This window comes from Chamaea fasciata, unplaced genomic scaffold (genome assembly GCF_029207755.1).
Source record: "Chamaea fasciata isolate MVZ Bird 193981 ecotype frontalis unplaced genomic scaffold, bChaFas1.0.hap1 SCAF_10, whole genome shotgun sequence".
Classification (NCBI taxonomy): Eukaryota; Metazoa; Chordata; class Aves; order Passeriformes; family Sylviidae; genus Chamaea; species Chamaea fasciata.
This window is the reverse complement of record NW_027094095.1, coordinates 8,166,923-8,188,849: the sequence shown is the minus strand read 5'-3', so window position 1 is coordinate 8,188,849 and position 21,927 is coordinate 8,166,923. Positions and strand designations below refer to the sequence as shown.

Here is a 21,927-nt window from a genome sequence, read left to right as displayed (position 1 = left end):
TGAATATGGAAGTTAGAAGGTTTTGATAACTGTAAAGGAAAATAGTCTACCTGTGGAAGAAAAACACGTTATTGCACTTATTACTGGAATAACCAATAAAAATACAGTGAAATAATGGCACTGAATTTGGGTTTGCTTCATTAAAAGCAGGAGTGGCAGCACAGGATGTGCTGTGGCAGAGCAGAGTGGCTTTTGCAGTTCTTACTCTCTCTCCAGCTGTAAATACGAGGTGCTACTAAAACTCTTAAGTAAAATCAGCTTTGTATGAAAGATGGAAAGTAGGAGAAGCTCTAGTAAAATTCTCCAGGAACACGTAATTTTTAACGATGTGACATAGTCAAGTAAAGCCACGCTGCATCCCAAAATGAAGACTGTCAGGGAGTATTTTCCCAGTGAAAGGTTCCACCTCTCCTTTGGCAGCTGGTTCCCAATCCGTACGTGAGCGTGCGCAGCGACGGCAGCCTGCACCTGGAGCGAGTTCGGCTGCAGGACGCGGGGGATTACACCTGCATGGCCAGCAGCGTGGCGGGCACCGCCAACAGCACCACCACTGTCCACGTCTTTGGTGAGCAGCAGCATGGCCTTTGTGCTGGGGGAGAGGAGGGGCAGCTCCGACCACAGCAGCTTTCACTGCTTTGCTGCACTTACACCGACTTCCCGCATCTCCTCTCCTGTCACGGTGCTGCTTTGTAAAGTAACACGGGGAGGTTGGATCCGCTGCGCAGGGAGTGACCAAGTGATCAAGGTCTGAGCGGTCAAGACTGTTTTTCAAGTAAAATGGAATAAAACTATTTTGTGTTCACGAAAAATCCTCGTTCAAAGGCGGGGCTCTGCAATCATCAGGTTCAATTAACAAACAGGAGCAAGTGGGAGTCTACTGAAAAACTGAGAAGTGCTTATCTGAATGTTTCATAACTGGGGTAAGGAAGCACAGCTCATGGGAGAATTCGAATGAAAGAAAATGAATTATGAATTTGGTAAAAGTCATAATTTGTTTGTTGTTTTTGGTGTCATTTCCATTTTTCTCCGCTTTATTTTTTCTCTTTAATTAAAACATACCAAAATCTGCACTCACAGCAAGACAAAGTGTTAGCACTCTGGTAATGCATCTGTGTTTCAGCTGAGCATATTTGTATTAACTCTGTGAGGCCACAATCACTTCATGGTTTCTCACGTGTTAAATTTTCTCACATGTTAAATTAATCATGGGAGATTTATTTTAAGCTTTGCTGAAGATGCTGAAACCTCCTTTTAAATAAAGAACGACTATAAATTTTTAGTATAGGCAAGTACTCATAAGACCTTCCATGTCAACTAGTTTTTTGATTGTTTCAGAGCTTGAGAACAAAAAGGAATATCTTCATACGTGTTTAGAAATACCTAGATTTTGGTATTGCACCCTTAAATCTTACCTTATTTTCCTGTTAATTCAAAGGCAGCTCAACTGAGTGAGGGAATTCAGGTTTTTGTTGTCTCCTGTTACTGATTTTGAGAGGCAAAGCCTAAAATGTTGTCAGAGGACAATGTGACAAAGCCTTTCTGAAATAATTTCAGTCGGTGAAATACCTGCAGTTAGTTTAAAACTGTGTGTACATAATACAGTGATGAGCCTATGGCTGGCAGGCTGTGTTGTGAGCAGGGATTTATTCTGTCCTGAAAGGCTGGAAAGTGGCTCCTTGTCCATGTTAGGGTTGGACAAGAGGCCGAAAGATCCCAAACCCTGCTTGCCTGTAGGAAGCAGTAATTGAATATAAGGATTTTATCATAATCGTTTTGCCATGTTGAAATTGTTCTGTACGTCTGTAATATTTGTGTGTGTTTGTAGTGCTGCCTGTCATTCAGCACGGACAGCAGATATTCAGCACCATTGAAGGGATCCCAGTGACACTGCCCTGCAAAGCAAGCGGAGTTCCCAAGCCATCCATTGTGTGGTCCAAGGTAATCCCTCACCTTTGAGCTGTTCCTGCTGAAAAAGAGCTGAACACATAACTTAATTGTCATAAAAACTATATTTAAAGAACACGGCCCAAAGCTCCAGTTGTGGGACCTGGAAATCTCTGTTTGTTCAGAGCTGCTTTTGTTTCTTAGAGCAGAACTTTTGGCCATGGTCCTGGCTCAGCTCAATATTCTATTCTTTGGCAGGGCTTAGGTTATCGCTGTATCTTTATGGGTTTTACACTTTAGAAATTGTTCCTGTTCCTGTTGTGAGTTGATAATTTGAGTTTAGGCAGCCTGCCACAGACTGAGAGTTCATTTTTCTTGTGGAGCACTGACTTTTTTTCCCTGAGGAAAGTGGAAATAATGGCAGTGTGGGGTTAACCCATGACTTTTCAGTCATGGCCTTGACAAGATGTGCACTGAGGAGGACTCAGTGCCTTTGGGGGAATTTGTCTTAAAGCCAGTTTGGGTTTTTTCCTCCTTGAGCAGGATAATTTCTGGTAGTAACCATTATTTGGGGTATATTCCAGCTCACATGGTGTGGTGTGAAGGTACTTCTGGGCCTCATAAGTTGTGCAGATGTAACTGATTGGGACCTTGGGAAGAGCTTTGTTTCAAAGAAGGAATAGAACATGGTTAACTGTTGGTTTGGTAGGGAAGAGAACATGAGACAATTTCTTTTTCTTTATTTTATCACTTATTCAACTACAGACAAGGAGGAGGCAGCTGACTAAGAACAAGTTTGTGTAATGTATACAAGATTAATTTTGACATCAGAAATCAATGTCAAAATTAACTCAGTTGAAATCTCGATTATTCTTGACAATTTTTTTTTTTTAATTTTTTTTTAAGACTTTGGGTCTGTAAAATGTAGCAATCTTTCTGCATAAAAATCCCTGTCCTTCTGTTCTTGTTATTGCTTAGAAAGTGATACTCAAGGACTGTGAAAAGTTAATTGTAGTTAATTAGTTTGTATAAATGGAATTTTAGGGCCAAGATTCTTAGCTAATATAAAATACTTCGTCCATCTCACCCTCAGAAAAAATAAAAGAAGCTTTTGTTGAATTAAATAATTGTAATTTGCTTTATTTTGGCACTGTGGACTTTTATTATTTTTCTTTCCACAGAAAGGAGAGGTAATCCTTCCCAGCGACGTGAGGTTCTCGGCAGGGTCGGATGGAAGCCTGTATGTGGTGTCCCCAGGGGGAGAAGAGAGTGGGGAGTACGTGTGCACTGCCACCAATGCTGCTGGCTATGCCACCAGGAAGGTGCAGCTGACTGTCTATGGTGGGTGTCACCTCAGCTCAGCTGCAGTGTCCCTGTCACCTATCCAGTGCATTGGGAGCTAGACACACCCAGGGCACGTGGGATGGGAGCTCTTCTCTAGTTAGTGCGTTTGAATCCCCAAACCAGGCAGTTTTAGACATGGCTGATCCCAAAAGGCCTGTCCCTCAGCCATTATAATTCCCTTAAAGCCTCCTTATCCCTCTTACCTCGAGTTCATGGACCTTGGGTTGAGCATAATTTCAGCTTTATGGAAGTGGATAGGAAGCATCTGTACGGGAGTAGAATTTCCTGCTGAGACAAGAATGAAGATCCCTTAATCCCACCAGTCCCAAGCCTTCCTGTCATCTCAATCCGATATTATTAACATTTGGTTCAGGTGTAGGTGTGCTTTGCAAGGCTTTTATGGCTTGGAGTTACTGGGGCTGTAGTGTAACAGTTCAGGGAGTGGTTGCTAGCTACCTATGCAACACAGAGCAGAGATCAGCACACACAGGAATTACAGCCATCTGGTGTGTCCATCTTTTTGAATGGATAGTTCTGGCTTTCTGGTATTTGTGGTGTTCCATGTGGGTATCAGCCCATGCCTGAGCTACAGGCACTGTACATCAGCACAACATTGATTTATCTCTATTGCAGACAGGTCACTAAAACAGGATTGTAATGTCTTATGCCTGATTAAAAAAGAGATGATGTATGGTGTTACATTTGTACAAATATGTATATTCATTGCAGCTTCTTAACGTGTTCCATGTTATAGTGAAACCTAGAGTGTCCAGACCTGGAGACCAGCAAGGAAATGCACATGATAAACCCATAGAGGTCTCAGTAATTGCAAGGGAAGATGTCACACTTCCATGTGAAGTGAGGAGCTTGCCACCCCCCATAATTACCTGGGCCAAAGAAATGCAGCTCATATCTCCATTCTCTCCAAGGTAACAATGTTCGATGAAAACAAAAGAAAAGTGAAATTGCCTCTAAACTGTCAGGATTTTGGAAGAGTGTGTGATTTCTGACAGGATCACTCAGAAGGTGTTACTTTGTCCTGCCTGACCTGTTGTACTGGATGTTGAAACTCTCTTTCCCAAGCCTGTGAAGCCTGTGCCTGGTTGCACAGCTCCCATTCCAGGATGTGCTTGTATCCAATCTCAGGAGGCTAGGAGGGAAGAGATCCTGGGTATTTGTACTGTGATGGTGCCCAGAGACCCACATCATCTGTGCATGGTTATAATTGTTTAAAAACTGTATCTTTTCTTATGTACTTCACATTTATGTTCAGGGGAGCACTGTCTGTGATTTACATGAAGCCTGGCCTGCCAGTAGGGTACAGATGATGATGATAAATGTTTGGGTATGCTGACAAGGTCGTCTTGCTTTCTGTGTTTTGGATCCAAAAACTCACTAGACTTTTGAACATGTGAAATCAGAGTTAAATACTGGTAAATAGTTAAGCTGGCAGCCTTAGAGAATGAAGAGCTGGTTACTGTGTTGGACAGTGTTGGAGTTCTCCCTAATTATTTAATGTGGCACAGAATAAGAGGGGAGGGAGATGAGCTGGTGACTCCAGTGGAGTGCCAGGTACTGTCACAGGCTAATGCTGCAGCTTTCTGCTCCTCAAGGGTCCCTCAGAAGGGCCAGGCACCAGCTGTGTCCATAAAACAGGGAATGGCAAGGCTGGCCACAGGCACAGTGTGCTTGCTGGTGTCTCCCAGTGATCCCAGGGACAGGATCAGCCAGTGTCTGAGCTAAGGAATTGTACTGGAGGTCTTCTTTCCCCTGTGGCCAAACCTGCACCTTGGAGGCATTCCAGGGAGCCTGTGACAGCCTCAGCAGATCTTTGGCCTCCATGTCTGCTGAAGGAGGCTTGTCTGCAGGGATTTGGCTTGTTGTCAGTAATCCATGAGGGATTTTCTGCTGTGTGCTGTGAGCATGATGCATGCACTAACAAATCTGCATTCTTGGTCTCTTACTTGTCCTCGTTTTACCTCAGGAGACACTGATAAATTAGGGTGCTTGCTCATGGCTGTTGTGGTGAGATCCAAGTTGTCCAGAGGAACAGAAGTCTAGCTTAACCCGTTCCATAAAATTGTTTACAGATGTCAGCAAAAGTTACAGATTAGTCCAAACAGAACTGTTTGAGACCACCCAAAGATCCTGTTAGAAATGTGAACAGTAAACAAAGGGAGAGGGAAATCAGATATGAAGGAACTGTTATCAGAAAGCAAAAGTAATTACTGGACAAAATTGAGGAGGAGAAATTGTCTCAGAAATTTGTCTTCTGGGCTTATAAAAAAAGTGCCAAAAAGTTTGGAAAGATACAGGCAGCAGAGGAAGAATTGTAGTATCAGACAGATTTTACACTGGAGAAACTACATTTCACTTTCCTTCCATTCATCTCTCCAGCCATTGCAATCTCCAAATTTGCCATTTATGTCCCTATGATAACATTGTCCTAATTAGGGCCACAGAAAGGAAGACAGATGATCCCACCAATTCTGGGATTTTTTTTTCTTGAGTGCCAGGCTTGATTTTCTTCTTGTCAGTCCTTAGCTGTCATTTTTTCTTCCCTCCTCACTTATTTTTCCTGTCTCTATTACATTGGACTCCTACAGAAGGTTGTGACTTAGCTGGCTAAAGTAGCTTCTGGTGTTACAGATCTGTGATCAGAACAGTGGGAGAACCTAATGCTGTGTAGTTAATTATTTACTGGGGAATAATGGCAATTCCTGTAAACACCAGAACTGGCAGTTTTGAATCAAAATCCTGTCTTCCATCTTGAATCAATGTAACATTTTTTTGCCAGGATGAAGCAGGAGTAAGAGTTTTAACTTTCTGACCCTGCTGACCTGAGCTTAGCAAAAAACTTTAACAAGAGGGTGAAGAGCTCCATTTCTCTGCCTCTATCACATTGTAATAAGTCCTATAAATAGCTAGAACCAAATTCTGTAATTTGGATCTTAAATTTTAGATATTTGCTCTGTTTTACGAATGTAGGGGCTCCATAAAGAGTTAGAAAAAAAAAGTAAATGTAAGTCATAGTTGGGTAATATGGTCAGAATGGTGTTATTTTAGCTCATAGCAGTCATTAGCAGTGCGTATGGAGGGGTCATTCACCTTTCCATACATGTTTATATGGTTTATCTGCTACTTCTTTTTCCAGACACACTTTCCTCCCCTCAGGGTCAATGAAGATCAGTGAGACCCAAGTCTCAGACAGTGGAATGTATATCTGTGTGGCTACAAACATTGCTGGGAATGTGACTCAGTCAGTGAAGCTCAGTGTACATGGTGAGTTGGAACTCCAGGGTTCATCATCTGCAAATTTCCACATGGAACTGAGCATCTTTAAGAGATTTTGAAAGTTTTTTTCCTACGCTGACATTAAATTCTCTCAACTGTTGTTCTTTCAGGTTGTATTATCTTCATATGTGAGTTACTGATTTTGTGGAAAGGAAATACTGTATGAACACACTCAAATACATAGATATGTGTAAAGGTGTCCAGTGGCTCCAGCTAGGATCTGTGTCCCTCTCCCTCTCTTTACCTTTATCTCATGTCACTCCTTTGTCTCTCCTGCTCTCCCCATACTGGGGCCCAACCACTGTCTCTTAAACACTCACACAATGTCAAGTCTGGAAAAATGTCACTTGTTATTGTTTCAGGCATATTTTTAAAGTCTTTTTGTTGCCAATAATCCGTAGGAAAAAAAAATATTGTGGCAAAAGACTTACGGTGGATTTATATTATTCTGTAGGACCAGCGAAATCACTTCTAGTCATATTTTATCTCCCTTGTCTGAACTTGTGTTTGGAAACGTACAAAGATCAGGGATTAGAGAAAGGAAATTAAAATGCCAAAAGGAAAATGCGATTAACTCTATCATAAAAGCTTTTGAATTGTTTTGTGTTATGAGGAGCTCTTCCAGTGTGCTTCAGAATATGACACTGCTCATGGGAGTCATGCTGTGTGGCTTGTTCAGATAAATTCAGCACCAAGGTATCTCCCATCCTATTCTGTGCAGAGAACATGCAGGGCTGCTTTTGTAGTCACCTGAAGGCATTTGATTTCAGTAAATAAGGAACATTTTCTGAAATGATAAAAATAGAAAAGTGTTTCATAGGATCATAAAATGGTTTGAGTGGAAAGCGACGTTTAAAGGTCACCCAGTGCCACCCCCTGCCCAGGAGGGCACCCAGTGCCCTCCCACTATCCCAGGGTGTCCCAAGCCCTGTCCAGCCTTGCCTTGGACCCTTCCAGGGATCCAGGGGCAGCCACAGCTTCTCTGGGCACCCTGTGCCAGGGCCTTCCCACCCTGACCATAAAATTTTCTTCCTTACATCTGGTCTGAATCTCCCCTCTCTTAGTTTAAAATAGTTCCCCCTTGTCCTGTCCCTCCATCCCTTTTTCCAAGTTCCTCTTCAGCTCTTCTGGAGCCCCTTTAGGCAGTGGAAGGTGCTCTATGGTCTCCCTGGAACCTTCTCTTCACCAGGCTGAACACCACCAGCTCTCCTAGTCTTAAGAATGTTCCTGTTCATTATTTCTTACACATTTCTGTGGACTAAACTTGTCTTCCTCAGTTCCTCCAAGGATCCAGCATGGGCCTCGAGTTCTGAAAGTGCAGGCTGGGCAGCGGGTGGAGCTTCCCTGCAGTGCCCAGGGCATCCCTGCCCCATCCATCTCTTGGTTCCGAGGCACGAGTGCTGTGCCCACAGACGGGGGGAAGTTCCTGCAGAGCCCAGATGGAGCTTTGGGCATCAGCAGCATCCAGCTCCCCGATGCTGGCATCTACACCTGTGTGGCCACCAACGGTGCGGGCAGTGACACAGCAGAGGTCGCAGTACAAGTGCAAGGTACTCACTAGGGACCACGCTCCTGCCCTGGCCCAGGCTGGCAGGGGCTCCCTGCCAGTGGTGTGGGGTTGGGGCCTCGCAGGGCAGGGCTTTCTCTGGCCCACTGTTGCGTGATGCAAAAGCCACATCTGGTTTAGATGTTATGTTCTGATGGTAATTGAGGAGAATTAGAATGAGCAAATAGTCTTTGGAGAGGTTGCAGAAATAAAAAAAAGAAGCGTGCACACACTCTCTGTCTATATATATTTAAATTAAAAAATGATGTTGAAATGGTGAAAGGGTAAGTGGTCAATGTGCCAATTTAAATATGTAGCGTAAGTCCTCACCTGAGGGGCTGACAGATGTCAATGGAGCATGACTGACTTAAGCTAAGCAGGAACTGTTTCTTCTTTGCAGAAGTCTAAAGGCAACATTCTGATCCCTTTGGATTAGAGATGCTGAGAAACGCTTCCTACAGACAACAAAGAACTCTCAGTAACTTTATTTGATTATAAAGAATATTCTTCATATAGTCTCCATCTGCACAGGACTTTAAAATGAGACTTGAGAACAAAGGATGGCAGTAGCACTAAAATATGTGGTGGGAGGAAAAAACAGTTAACATTTTTCAGATTATGCAGAACATTGCCTTTAAAATAAATATACAAGATTTAAAAAGAATTATTTTCTGTGAAGTTTGAAAGTGTCTTTGTACTGCTTACTTCCTAAACATTCCCACTGAAATGGAAACTACTTGTGTAGTACCCATTCCCAGTCAATGTAATGGAATGTGACCTTGTGTGAATGAGTGAGACTTAGTGTTATGTATTGTCAAACTGTATTTTTATATTGGCAGCAGAGATCGAGCAGTTTTTTTGGGTTTGATTTTCTTTCAGAGCCTCCCACAATCGAGGACCTGGAGCCTCCATTCAACAGCCCCTTCCAAGAAAGAGTGGCCAACCAGCGCATCGCGTTCCCGTGCCCTGCAAAAGGTGAGTGTCTCCTTCCCCCTGGTAGTGACAAAAGGATCTTTTTCTGCTGACCATTGCAAATGACAACGCTGCTGTAAAAATGTCCAATCCACACAGTACTTTCCATATATGCTTTATATGGAAAAATTCAAACTAACAGTGATTTAAATTACTGCTGCGTGTGGAAGTCCTGTGGAAAGTCATTGCTAGCCAACAAGGATTTTACAATATTTAGGATGAAGATTTTTAATGTTAAAATCATCCTGTAACAGCTGGGGCTTCCTCTTGGAAGCTCCTGGCCTCCCTGTGTGTTGTCCTTCCAGCAAGACTTCCAGAAAGCAGCAGGAGTTGTTTGAATCAATCTTGTTCTGACTGAGCGAAGCATTTGTGGCTGTTCCCCCCTTTTCTATGCAGGTATTCCCAAGCCTGCCATCAAATGGCTGCGGAATGGGCGGGAGCTGACCGGGGCTGAGCCGGGGCTCTCGGTGCTGGAGGATGGGACCCTGCTGGTCATAGCTGCCCTCACACCCTCGGACAGTGGGGACTATGTCTGCGTGGCAGCCAATGAGGCTGGGAGCACACAGAGGAGATACAGCCTGAAAGTCCATGGTAAATAACACATACAGCCCTTGGGGAGCTGGCTTGGAAAAGTATCTTCTGTTTTCTTCTTGCAAATTGCATGGCCCAAATCTGCCCTTGTGCTGGTAAATTATAAAATCTGAGTACTTCCTATTTTTCTGACACTCTGTATAGTTTTTCTTTTCCTCTGTTGTTTCTGTTCTCCATGACTTTATGCACAAACCATCTTTGTTTTGCTTAAGGATCCAGGTACATCTTACTTGAAAATTTTAATGCAAATAACAAATGAAGCTTTGTACTGTAGAACTTACAGATTGAGGGCTAGCTCTGCATTTCAAATGAGAGAATAGTTGTCAGAATGAAGACAGACTAGGAGATTTCTAGTTGCTGATACTCTTCTTCTTCCAGAATCCTAGTTAGGAAATAGAAACCCTACAGACTGCTATAAATCCAGCCTTGTTCACTTCCCATGACAGTTAGTTCTAATTAGCTGACTCCTCAATGGGGTTGGAACTTTCTAATCCACCACTTAAAGCCATTCCCTCTGCATTCATAGTGGGACAAATGATAGATGGATTTGGGCATGACTAGACCAGTGAAGAGAAAGAATGACTCTGGAATAAGCTTCCTTCATATGCTAAACAAATAACACTAGATTTCAAGATTAAATTTCAGATTAATTTTGAGATTACTGTCTTAAAATGTTGATGGTGCTTGTGTTTGAGTGAATTTCCCTGGGAGTCTGTGCTGAGCAAGGGGAGACTGTTTTTGGCAAAGAGAAGAAAGGATGCAGGGAGATATGTCCAGAGCCTAAAGACAAATGGAAATGTTGGGAAGGGAATGAGGAGGGTTTGGGAGATTTTGATTTATAAGTGGTCCTTGACTGGGATGAAAAGGAGGAAGGGGAAAATCACTGGAATAGGAAGACTTAAATCATAATGTTGAGCTTTCTTGCAGTTCCTCCTGAAATTAGAGATCAAGATAAGGTGACAAATACATCTGTGGTTGTTGATCACCCTGTAAGTCTCTTCTGTGAAGTAACTGCCAACCCCTTTCCAGTCATCTCCTGGTATAAGGATGATATCCAGGTATGTGGAATTAATCTGTGGACTTTTGAGGACTTGATATGAAAATGAAAATTCATTTCAAATAAATACAGGTAAACACCTTTATGTATATTTAAGTGCTCTGAGAACACCCCCCCCCCCCCGCCAAAGGCAGTTAAATATGGCTCATCCATTAATTCCGTAGGTCAAATGTAAGCTCTTTATTTTCAGTATTCCCTTAAGAATTGGCCTTGGCAATCCCCCAGTATTGTAGATGCCAATCCGTGCAGAGAGGACCAATATTGCCATTTTTTTTCATTCTATAGGTGGAGAAATAAGAACTTTTGGAGGTGAATTGAATTCCTCAGGATTATCCTCGAGTCCTCTGTTTCCACTTGTAGCCGATAAGTCATAGTTTAAGATGAGGAGAAGTCCCTTTATGCACTCCTGGGACTGCCCATTGCTGCTGGTTGGAGTTTCCCCACTTCCTGCCCTAGGCTGAGCTAGAAATCATATTGAATTCATTGCAGCAGGGCAAGAGATTAGTGCTGGAACTGAAAGGGGAAACAGATTATCCTTCCATGAAACTACCATTTTGTTATGAAAAACCAGCTGTGATACTTGGCTGCTGTAGCTTGGATCACATAAGGCTAATGTCTCGGGTTCCTCTAAGGTTGTGGAAAGCAGTGGTCTTCAGATTTTGCACAATGGGAAGATACTGAAGCTCCTGAAAACTACTACTGAGGACGCAGGACAGTATTCATGCAAAGCCATAAACGTAGCAGGAAGTTCTGAGAAGCTATTTAACCTCCATATACTTGGTTAGTTCCACGGCTTTGGGGTTGATTTTTGTTTGGTTTGGGTGTTAGTTGGTGATTGGAAAAACAGCTGATATTTAACAACCCAGTACATTTCAACTTGTTGTAAATAGATTTACAACAAGTTGAAATTTCCACTCAGTTCCACTCACTGCCCATGAATTATTGGATGCTGAAGCACTGAGTGCTTAAACTTTGCCATTCTTGGAGCAATACAGACAAAATGTTGCTTTAGATTTCTGGGCTTTGGTGCTTTGTTCTGTATTTGGGGTGTGCAGTGTGACATATGGGTGTTCTCAGGTACAGTTCACCAGTGCAGGTGTGGAAGGCTGTTGAGATCTGCAGAATTTCCTCTGCAGTGAACACTAAAGATGTGTCAAGGGAATAGTAAGGTCCACTGCTGCATTCCCTTCAGGGCACAGCTTCCCTGGCTAAATACCTGTCCTTCCTTAATGTTTGTCTTTTTAAAGTTCCACCAAGCATAACAGGTGCCAATACCCCTGGTGAAGTGGCAGTCATCCTCAACCATGAAATCCGTCTGGAATGCAGAGCCAAAGGCTTCCCTGTTCCTGACATTCACTGGTTCAAGGATGGCAAGTGAGTATATTGCAGCTTTTGTGATTTATGTCAGGCTCTTCCTTCCCTAGAGCAGAGAGGAAGGAGGTGCAGTGTTTAACTAAGTGTCACCAGAATTTGGGGTGGTAGATTCTCTTTTCAAAACTTAACATCCCACTTTTCTTTCTGAACTCACCCGTCATTGGCACTTGCAGAGCAGATCTGGGGTTTTTGGAGCGAGTTGATGGTTGAAGCAAGATAAGCAGAACCATTTCTTTGAGTTTATTCTGTGATATATTCTACCTGGATTATTTTACACACATCATTAGTTAAAATGCAGTTGTTTAGCTGAGATGATTTTTTCACTGGTAGACAGAACTCAGATGTTTTGCTGGCTAGTGCCTTGTGCAGTTCTGCATATATATATATATATATTAAAGGTTTGAAAGGTTATATCTGCATATATATAGTAAAGTTTTGAAGACATTTATAGCCTGCATGTTTTCCATTCCTCGTCTTCCAGGAAAGCACACCAGGAGAGGAATTATTAAATATTAGCTGAAAACCCAGCTGGGCCGGGTGTTTTTGATGTTTTAACAGTGTAGTTCAGTATAGGCATTGGTCAGGACTCACAGATACTCTGCTGTGACAATTCCTTACTCTTTGCTATGGGTATGTTGTTCCTGTGTAGTAGTTGACATTTTGTTATCAGCAAAGGCCTGGCATGACTAAATAAATTAGGAAAAGAAGCTGAGGCCAGGCATGCAACTCTGGCTCTGATGCTGGCATCCTGGAGGTCTGAGAAAAGTACTTTTTTTGGTTTGATTTCTTTTAGAAGTTAGTAGTAGAGTTAGTCATAGTAGCTTGTCACTGCATGGTGGTTCTTGTGATTAATGGCATTAATTTAGCGCTAAGTGACACTCTAGAATGGTACAATTACTGCCACCAAAGGACCTGTTCCTCTTACTGTCAGTTTCAATTAATGCTGAAAGGGTGGGGCCAGAATTCTGTGAAGCAAAATGGTCTCTGTTTCAGGCCCTTGTTTTTGGGTGATCCCAATATTGAGCTCCTGGACAGGGACCAAGTTCTCCACATCAAGAGCGCTCGCAGGGTTGACAAGGGTCGCTACCAGTGCAGTGCCACTAACACTGCTGGCAAACAAGTGAAGGAGGTCAGGCTCATTGTCCATGGTAAGTTTATGAAATGCCTGATCCCAGAAGATCCTCTTGTTTCATACTCTTCAGGTTTCTTTTTGAATGGAGATACTCAGACAAATGCAAATTAAGTCTCTGATACTATAAAAATTAGTGTGTAAAATTAATTTATGTGTAAACTTAATTTAATAATCATGTGTTCACAAAATGACCTCTTTGAGTATTTGTATGTATGAAGTAGTATATGGGCATAGGCTTTACAGGCTTGGATAAACACCTTGAAATGCTGTTGATATGCTTCTTTTTCTAATTTGTGATGGTAAAAAATCTTGAAGGGTATTCTCAAATTCTACTGTTAGTTTCAACTGTATTTTTATTACCACATTGTCTTTATTGTATTGGTCTGTCTTAGGGAGGAGGAAATGAGTAAGATTTTGATTTTAATACACATTTGGTCTTACTTTTCTTAAGCTTGGTGTCAGGATACACCCTGTGCTTCATGGGACTCAGAAACTCTTGTGCCTGAAGTGTGAAGGGTAGGGATTTGAGTCTGTTAGTTCTCAAGTCCTCCCTTGCTATGGATTTGTTCCTGAGCATTGTGTGTGATTCCGTGAATTTAATGTGCATTATTTCCCTCATCTGGGACATTTGTGAAGCACAGAGCACCCATAGGCACAAGAATATGGCTGCACACCAGTCATGGTGAGACCTTTTTCTGTCAGGAGCAAAGAGAGTGCTGGGAGGACTTGCAGGGGATTATGGCTGTTCTGAGATTAGAGGAATAAAATGGCTTCCCCCCAGACAGAATCCTCGCAGATGAGTAGATTTATTTCAGGTTCTTCAGGAAGGATGAATTTGTGACAGCAGACTGGAACTTCTCTTTACTTTTATATTTCTTATTAGTCCTGGCTGGACAAACAGAAGCCCAGAGTAAGTGAGGAACCTCAGTGCTAATTCTTGCTAGTCCTTACTTTGTTTTAGCTGTTTAGCCCTGCTTTTGGCTTTGATATTTTCCCAAAACACCATATTAAAACAATTCCTCATCTCTAATAGAGAAATGCAGTTGCCTTTGAACTCGGTGTGTTTCAGCATATTCAATGGATTTGGGGTTTTTGATACAAAAGATGTTTAATTAGTAAATATTTCATTGGGGTTTGATAACTGCAGGACCTGTCTCCGGTAGGGATCTGTTCATTCACAGATATTTTGATTTACGTTTCTGCAGTGGTGTTTTCAATGACCACTATGGAAGTTAGAGGAATCCGTGGATGTACTGAGCATGTTTGGCAGCAGAGGAGTCAATGTGTCTGCCAGATGTGTCTGGTCCTTTCAGCAGCCATAAATTTAGTCGTTGCCAATTGCGCTGTGTTTTTATTGCTTCTATAGAGATTTACAGACTCTTTATATTGGCTGATTTACACAAGAGCTTGTTTGCTAGAAAAATCCGAGTCCTGCTGCCTAGAGAGCAAGGGAAATGACTATGGGCCAAAAAGCTTCAAAAATACGAGCATAAAGCAAGACTGTTAAGCTCATACTTAGTCTCAAAGCAACTGACTTCATCCTCAAAAGTTTGGAGCATGGAGCAATTCCCACTGCCGTTGTGGAGGCTCTTGGGTGTGTTTGGTATTTTCAACAGCAGGATCCTTGCTGGGAGGATGCAGCTCCCAAGGCATCCAGGGATTGCTCTTTCTTTGAAGACAGGGAGGAGGGCTGCCCAAATGCATTGCAGGAGACATGGAGGCCCATCTGTCCTAATCTGGCACATATTGGAGCCTGGTGGGCTTTTTGTTGTGTTTTCTTCATGCTTTCCACCCTGTGCGCCTAAAGGACTGTACAGGTGATAGATGAGCTCTGCTGGGCAAAGAACCAAACAAAACATAGCAGGAAGGATTGGAAGGCTGATGAAGATATTTTATTCTTAAAGCATTCAAATGTTCTATTTTAATCTGCACATATTTGTAATCTGAGGCTCTAATGTTGTTGTTTTGTCTTTTGAACTAGTCCCCCCTAGTATTAAGGGAGGAAACATTACCACAGAGGTATCGGTGCTCCTCAACAACCTGATAAATCTGGAATGTGAAACCAAGGGGATCCCTGTGCCCACCATCACCTGGTACAAGGATGGGCAGCGTGTGATTTCCAGCCCCCAGGCTCTGTACGTGGACAGAGGGCAGTTCCTGCAGATCCCACGGGCACAGGTGTCAGACTCTGGCCAGTACTCGTGTCGTGTGAGCAGCACTGCGGGGGCTGCGGAGAAGCTCTTCCACGTGGATGTCTACGGTGAGGGACAGCTCCTGGACTTGCCTTACTGCTCCTGCAGAACAGCTGTGGAAGAGATTTTCTACCTCTGCAGCCTGGCGGTGGCTGTGATTAAACTCTGCCTGCCGTTGGCAGGGCTCTGTAGAGGAAGATTTAGACCCTCTGCTTTGTGGGACTCTCCAACAGCTCTTGACTTCATGGAGTCATAAAATGGTGTGGGTTGACAGGGACCTTAAAGCCAATTCAGTCCCATTCCTGCCATGGGCAGGGAGACCTTCCATTGTCCCAGATTTGCTTCAAGCCCCATCCAACCTGGCCTTGGACACTTCCAGGGATCCAGGGACAGCCACAGCTTCTCTGAGCACCCTGTGTCAGGGCCTCACCATCCTCACAGGGAAGAGTTCTATCCCAGTACCCCATTTAACCCTGCCCTCCCTTCCCTGGCCTTGGTACCACGCTTTCTTCTACTCAGCTATTTCTTGTCCATGTATATCCATTCTCTATCTCACATCTGCATGTTAAACAATACCTACTTGAAAGACTCACTCTGGGTGGGATCTTATAGTGTACTCCTTTAGATCCTTGTCTAATTCTTCCCTCTCAAAGTACTGCATATTGTCTGTTTGATACAGCTGGTCAATTTTGAGCTGCATCATTTGACTTCTCTGCCTTGCCTTGCCTTGCCCTAGCAGCAAATTCTCACATGAAATTGTGCATGACATGATGGCAGATGGAGCCCGAGTGGGTGGAACAAACCCATTTTCTCTTAAAACGTTTTCTGGCTACAGAATTAATGGTTTGCAATATATTTCTTCCTTTCTGCAGTTCCTCCAGTAATCGAGGGTGATGCTGACACAGCCCGGAGCAGGCAGGTGGTTGCTGGGAATTCCGTGACGTTGGAGTGTAATGCTGCTGGCAACCCTCCCCCTCTCCTGACCTGGTTAAAGGACAGGGTTCCTGTGAAAGCAAGTGACAAGGTCCGTGTCCTGGCTGGGGGGAAGCAGCTGGAGATCCTGAATGCCGTCGAGGCTGACCAGGGCCAGTACTGGTGTGTGGCCACAAGCATAGCTGGAGAACAAGAAATCAAGTATGACGTTGAAATCTTAGGTGTGTGAGCTCCAGATTTATCAGGTTCCCATAAACCTAAGATGGAAAAGTTCCATTAAACCTATGGGTTTATTTTTGTTGGTATTAATATATTAAGATCAGTTAGTCACCCTCTACATCCAGCTGAACCTGGGTACTGCCCAGCTTTTCTGTCCAGGGCTACAGGACAGTTGAAGACTTGTACTTTCATGTTAGTTCTTGAAGGATTTTTGTGCATGTGGTAGGTAAATACAATTCTCAGTAACGTCTCAAATTCTTCTTACTTGTCTTCAGAGAAGAAAAGCAGAGAAATCCATTAAAAATATCACTTATTAGTTGCCTCTGGGAGAGGACATATTTCTCTGAATTTGAGTTGTGTTGTGCAAGTTTTGAACCTTATACTAAAAAAAAAATACTTTTTCTTCTGTATCCCCTGAATCCATTATCACAGTCTGTGTCTCAGCAGTCCCTTCTGAATGTCTTGAGGTCTTCTCCTGACATGGAAGAGAACTGTAAAGAACTGATTTTTAGGTTTTGCTCACTTGAACATAATACCGACTGCAGATGCAGAGCATCCCATCTGCTGGTAAATGTCACCGGTCTTCAAAGTGGAGGAGCTGTGTGGCAGTGTTTCCTTCCCAGAGAGGATGAGACAGGGTGAAAAGGACCTGGAAGAGGATCCTCTACACCTTTGTTTTCTCCTTCTGCTTACAGAGGGTGCTGAAAGCTCCCTCCCCTGCCTTCCCACCCATTCACAAAGTTCTTCTGATAGAATCTGGAAAACCCAACCAAACAAGAAACAGTAAAACCTTGAGAGCAGTGATTTGAAGCCACAAAATGTCACTGGGCAGATGTTTCCCTTCAGAAAGGAACAGTGGTTCATAATGAATCAATGTGTGTTTAACAGTGCTGTTTGAGAGAGACTTGTTTGATATTTCTGATGTGTAAATGTTTCTCTTGGTGGATTTTTCTCTCTTACAGTGCCACCATTTGTGGAAGGTGGGGATGAGCCCTTGGGCTACATTGTGATTCTCCACAGCCCTTTGGAGCTGGATTGTTCAGCAAGAGGGACACCCTCACCAACTATCACGTAAGGGCACTGGTATGACAGAAAGAATGCAAATAAATCTGCTGGTTGGTTAGGTGAGCTTTATGAGCCGCTTGTGTTAATCAGTGGTGTTTAATGAGTAAAGGACAAACTCCTGGCTCCACTGATAGCACCATCAGGCACTCACTTGGCAACATCAGAATTTCGGTTTAAAGTAGTTCAGTTTTTTGGGCCAATATCCATATTCTGGTAATGAGGATAGAAAACAAGAGCAGACAAAACTTGTAAGTCCTTTACTAATGCAACTTAATGTGCCCTTTTCTTCTAACACCCATGATTGTTTTTGCTTTGGAGGTTCCTCTGCCTCTGGTGGTATCTGCTGTGACCTTTCTGAGACTGTCTTTAGTGGCTGTTCCCCAATACTCCCTTCTGATAAACCCTTCAGTCCCTGGCACTCACACAGTGGGAATACAACCTGGCACTTCCATACTTCCCTAGAAATGCAAACAGAGTTACTAAGGCATTCTGTTTAATAGAATTGTGCATGTTTTAAGATTGTTGTTGATCTTACTTTCACTGGCAACTGAAATGGAACTTCCTTTTGGTAGGTGGTTCAAAGATGGTCAACCAGTTGGAGAGGAGGCTGGACACAGGGTCTTACTAAATGGACAGAAACTTGTCATCTCTCAAGCTCAAGTGTCAGACAGCGGCCGCTATAAATGTGTAGCTGCAAACAAGGCGGGAGAATATGAGAAGGAATTTGATGTTACAGTGCATGGTAGGTTGCTCAAAGTGGGCGGGAAGCAGCAGACTGCTTTTATTTCAAACTGCTGGCAAGAAGGTGCTCAAACTTTCTATAAATGTTTATTTGCATTAGCAGGTTGAAAAACTGAAGAGGAGATTAGATGATATAGAATCATAGAATGGTTTGGGTTGGACAGCAGCCATGGCAGGGACACCTTCCACTAGATCTGGAAGTAGTTGAAGTGCACTTACCTCTGGGATACTGCTTCTGTATATTTAAATGCACATATTTGAATGGGCATCATTTTTGTTTCTGGTGCTTTTTGCAGTTCCTCCAACCATTAAATCAGCTGGGCCTTCCGAGAGAGCAGTTGTGCTCCACAAGCCTGTGACACTGCAGTGCATAGCCAGTGGCATCCCCAGCCCTTCCATAACCTGGTTAAAAGATGGACAGCCAGTAAACACTGCCAGGGGAAATATCAGAGTAAGCATGATTCTTTTATGGGATCCAAGCCATGGAAGATAATTGCCATAGGTTATACATGCTAGTGCTTCTTTTCCTTTTGCTTCCCTCACACTGTGATGCAGAAGTGCTTAAGATCCATCCTGCAGAGTGTGAGGGGCTTTCTGCCTGATTCGGGTGGTGTCTCTGGTAATAGCAGTGTTCATTAGACTGAATACCACTAGACACCTCATATCAGGAGAGTCCATGACTGGAAATGGAGAATTTGTTTCCTTGCAGTTGTACTTTGCCTTTCAAGATCAAATGGTTATCTGCTAATTGTGAAGTGGCTCTAGCCACTTGTCCCGGTGAGGTGGGATTAGCTGAGCTGTGCTGTAATCACTGCAGCAGCTACCTGTAATTCCCTTCTCCTGGTGAAATCCTGCCTTTCCATGAAGAGCCCTCCCCAGTGCTCGCATGTTCCAGGGATGAGTGCTTGCAGTGGCTTTGATTTCCCATGGCTGGAGCAGTTTTTGGCGCCTTGCCTGCAGTCTCCTCTGCCTGGCTGCCCCTTGCCAGCCAGCTCTCCTCACACCTGTTCAGCTCCTGGTGCTGGTGTCCCAGGGACACTGAAATCTCTGACCCAGCAGTTTTACCTGGTTCCATGAGCCGGGGTTGGGAGGGGATGAGCCCGGCCACGTCCGCTCGCCCTCTCGCTGAGTGGCTGTGCCGAGGGCAGTGGTGTCACACGGGCAGTGGTGTCACATGCTCCTCTCTGTGTTTGGGAACAGCTGGAGGCCTCAGGCCGTGTCCTGCAGCTTGACAAGGCCCTGCCTGGAGATGCTGCCCGCTACACCTGCGTGGCCACCAACGCTGCGGGGGAGGCCCAGCAGCACACCCGGCTCCACGTGCACGGTAATGCGGCCAAACTGGGCTGTCCACACAGCTCTTGCTCCTGGCCTCACTTGGCTCTGGCTTTTCTCCTGGCTCTGCACGTCCACCCCTCAGTTCTCTTTCTCTGTCACACTACTTTGGTAAGGAGTGAGGGCAAAAACTGGCTTTTGTAGAGTTTGACCTCTCTCCTCTAATACCAAAGGACACAGAAGTGAATGAATGAATGTCTTTCCAGGTATCTCTGCTGCTCAGAGGTATCCCAAAAAGCCAAACACATTCCTGCTAACCCACCCCTCAGAAGGGTACTCTGTGTTTCTGAATCAATGTGTGATATACTACCACTGGCATTACTAATAACATCAAAGTTTCTGTGAACAAGGGTATTCCCTGTGACCCTGGGGAACGGAAAATTTCTACAGGAATAACTTTTTTGAGAAAGGAACATTTTCTTGTGAGGGGATTTTTCAGCCTGTTTAAGAGGAATTTTCTTTTCCAGCTGAAAACAGTATAAAAAGAATCAGGGAAACTCAAGAAGCTTACGTTTGCATGTGAATTTAATAAATGTTCTCATCATAATTTACGTGTATTTGGCTCAGAAGTGGTCATGAAGTGTGGTGCACTGCTGATGTGACCAGTCCTCAAAGGAGGCGTGGGAATCCTCAGGAGGTGGAGGAATAGACTGTGGCAGTACTCTCACTCTGTATGGCTATGTTGACTTTTATTGCCAAACCAAGCTCGTAACTGGAAAACGTTAAACTGAAGTGAGGAAGGGTTGCAGAGTCTCTCTGAATGGGACTTGGAAAGAGGAGTCACATTCAAACTGTGATAATTGCATCACAACTCATTTTAATGTTAGTCCCATGCTCATAAAGCTCTCCTTTGCTGTCAGTCTTCGTGTTTGAACAGTCATTATCTAGCATTTCTGTCAGGTTTCAGATTTTGGAACTTCAGGAAGGTAAAAGCTGTCTACTCCACACAGTTTACTATCACCAGGTGAAGTGAGAGGAGCTTGCCTCAAGAAAGAATTGCTGATCTGTGTTGTGTGCTTATTACTTGCAAATTTACTTTAAGTTCCATTTTTCCTGAAAAAAAACCCCAAAAAACCCAAACCAAAAATAATGTTTTATTCTTCTTATCACTAATGAGATTATATAATTAGAATTTCAGAGATTAACTTTCTGGAGAAATTCCTTGGTCACCCAGCAGTTGAAGCTTATGCAACTCATTGCCCAAAGTTTCTCCAGGGGTAGATGACTTTGTGATCGGATGCTCTGCTAGCTGCATGGCTGAATTAATGAAAAACTGATGCTTTTGTCTCTTTCCAGAACCACCCAGTCTGGAAGATGCAGGAAAAATATTAAATGAAACCGTGGTGGTGAATAATCCAATCCATCTTGAATGCAGAGCATCTGGGAACCCTCTGCCAGGTATCCATGTGCACCTCAGGGAACACCTCATAAAGGGTTTCCCTTTCACGTGTCTTTGGAAAGCAATGGATATGCTGAATGGGGAGCTAACTGTGTGATTTTAAACCAGCTAGAAAGTGTGTGATGGGAAATGTCAATGTATGGGCTGACACGGAGGAAGGATCGAGGAATTCTGTTATCCCCCTGATAAATGAGTAAAAACACATCACAAGGATTATCTATTCCCTTGTGATGCCCTGTCCACAGGCAAGAGCACTATTTGATTTTTCCTGAATGAGCTTTAAACACATCCACTTTTATCTCCGGTCAGTTCAGTATTTGTTAGTGTAAGGCAAACCTGAAATACTTCATGGATTGAGTGTGCCTGTTAAGTGTGCCCATGTCTAGGACTTTTTTAATGTGTGTTTTTTGTTACCTGGTAAGATATAAAAAGACATTATGAGAGCACTTTGCTGTATTAATTACTGTAGAGCGAAATAGAGGGAATACTTACTAAGAGCCTATATCTAATATAGCAAATTATTCTCATGCTGATTATAGCAAAATTTTCAGAAGAAAGATGTTATTACATTTCAGATGTGCATCCAGCTTCTCCTTTTCTGCCTTTTTAAGAATTAATTCACAGAGAAGTATTATTTTGTAGAATAATATATACTTACAAAAAAACCCCTAAAATATTGAGGAAGTTAAATGTTATAAAAGCATAGGAATTTTATATCCATTTTGCACTCCTTTTAAATTTTCTCCTTTTATCCTCCAAATTTTTAGTTATTTTTGAACAAACAATTAAAATGATGGATTACAGATAATTTACGAATAAGAACAGTTTGGTCACCCCTGGTGTGATGCAATG

At 43.2% G+C, this 21,927-nt stretch overlaps 1 protein-coding gene across 1 annotated transcript in view; it reads left to right on the top strand.

Annotated features, from left to right (window-relative positions):
- The window catches only part of HMCN1 (hemicentin 1), a 166,025-nt gene that overhangs the window by 71,945 nt on the left and 72,153 nt on the right, over positions 1–21,927 (top strand). Inside the window, exons 19-37 of the mRNA XM_066192199.1 lie at positions 421–565; positions 1,826–1,938; positions 3,066–3,225; positions 3,983–4,157; positions 6,383–6,510; positions 7,800–8,072; positions 8,948–9,043; positions 9,437–9,631; positions 10,559–10,689; positions 11,321–11,468; positions 11,936–12,062; positions 13,056–13,210; positions 15,176–15,454; positions 16,259–16,540; positions 17,501–17,609; positions 18,176–18,345; positions 18,641–18,795; positions 19,545–19,668; positions 20,973–21,074. Of these exons, the coding sequence (XP_066048296.1) occupies positions 421–565; positions 1,826–1,938; positions 3,066–3,225; positions 3,983–4,157; positions 6,383–6,510; positions 7,800–8,072; positions 8,948–9,043; positions 9,437–9,631; positions 10,559–10,689; positions 11,321–11,468; positions 11,936–12,062; positions 13,056–13,210; positions 15,176–15,454; positions 16,259–16,540; positions 17,501–17,609; positions 18,176–18,345; positions 18,641–18,795; positions 19,545–19,668; positions 20,973–21,074 (3,067 nt within the window). The remainder of the gene's footprint in view (positions 1–420; positions 566–1,825; positions 1,939–3,065; positions 3,226–3,982; positions 4,158–6,382; positions 6,511–7,799; positions 8,073–8,947; positions 9,044–9,436; positions 9,632–10,558; positions 10,690–11,320; positions 11,469–11,935; positions 12,063–13,055; positions 13,211–15,175; positions 15,455–16,258; positions 16,541–17,500; positions 17,610–18,175; positions 18,346–18,640; positions 18,796–19,544; positions 19,669–20,972; positions 21,075–21,927) is intronic.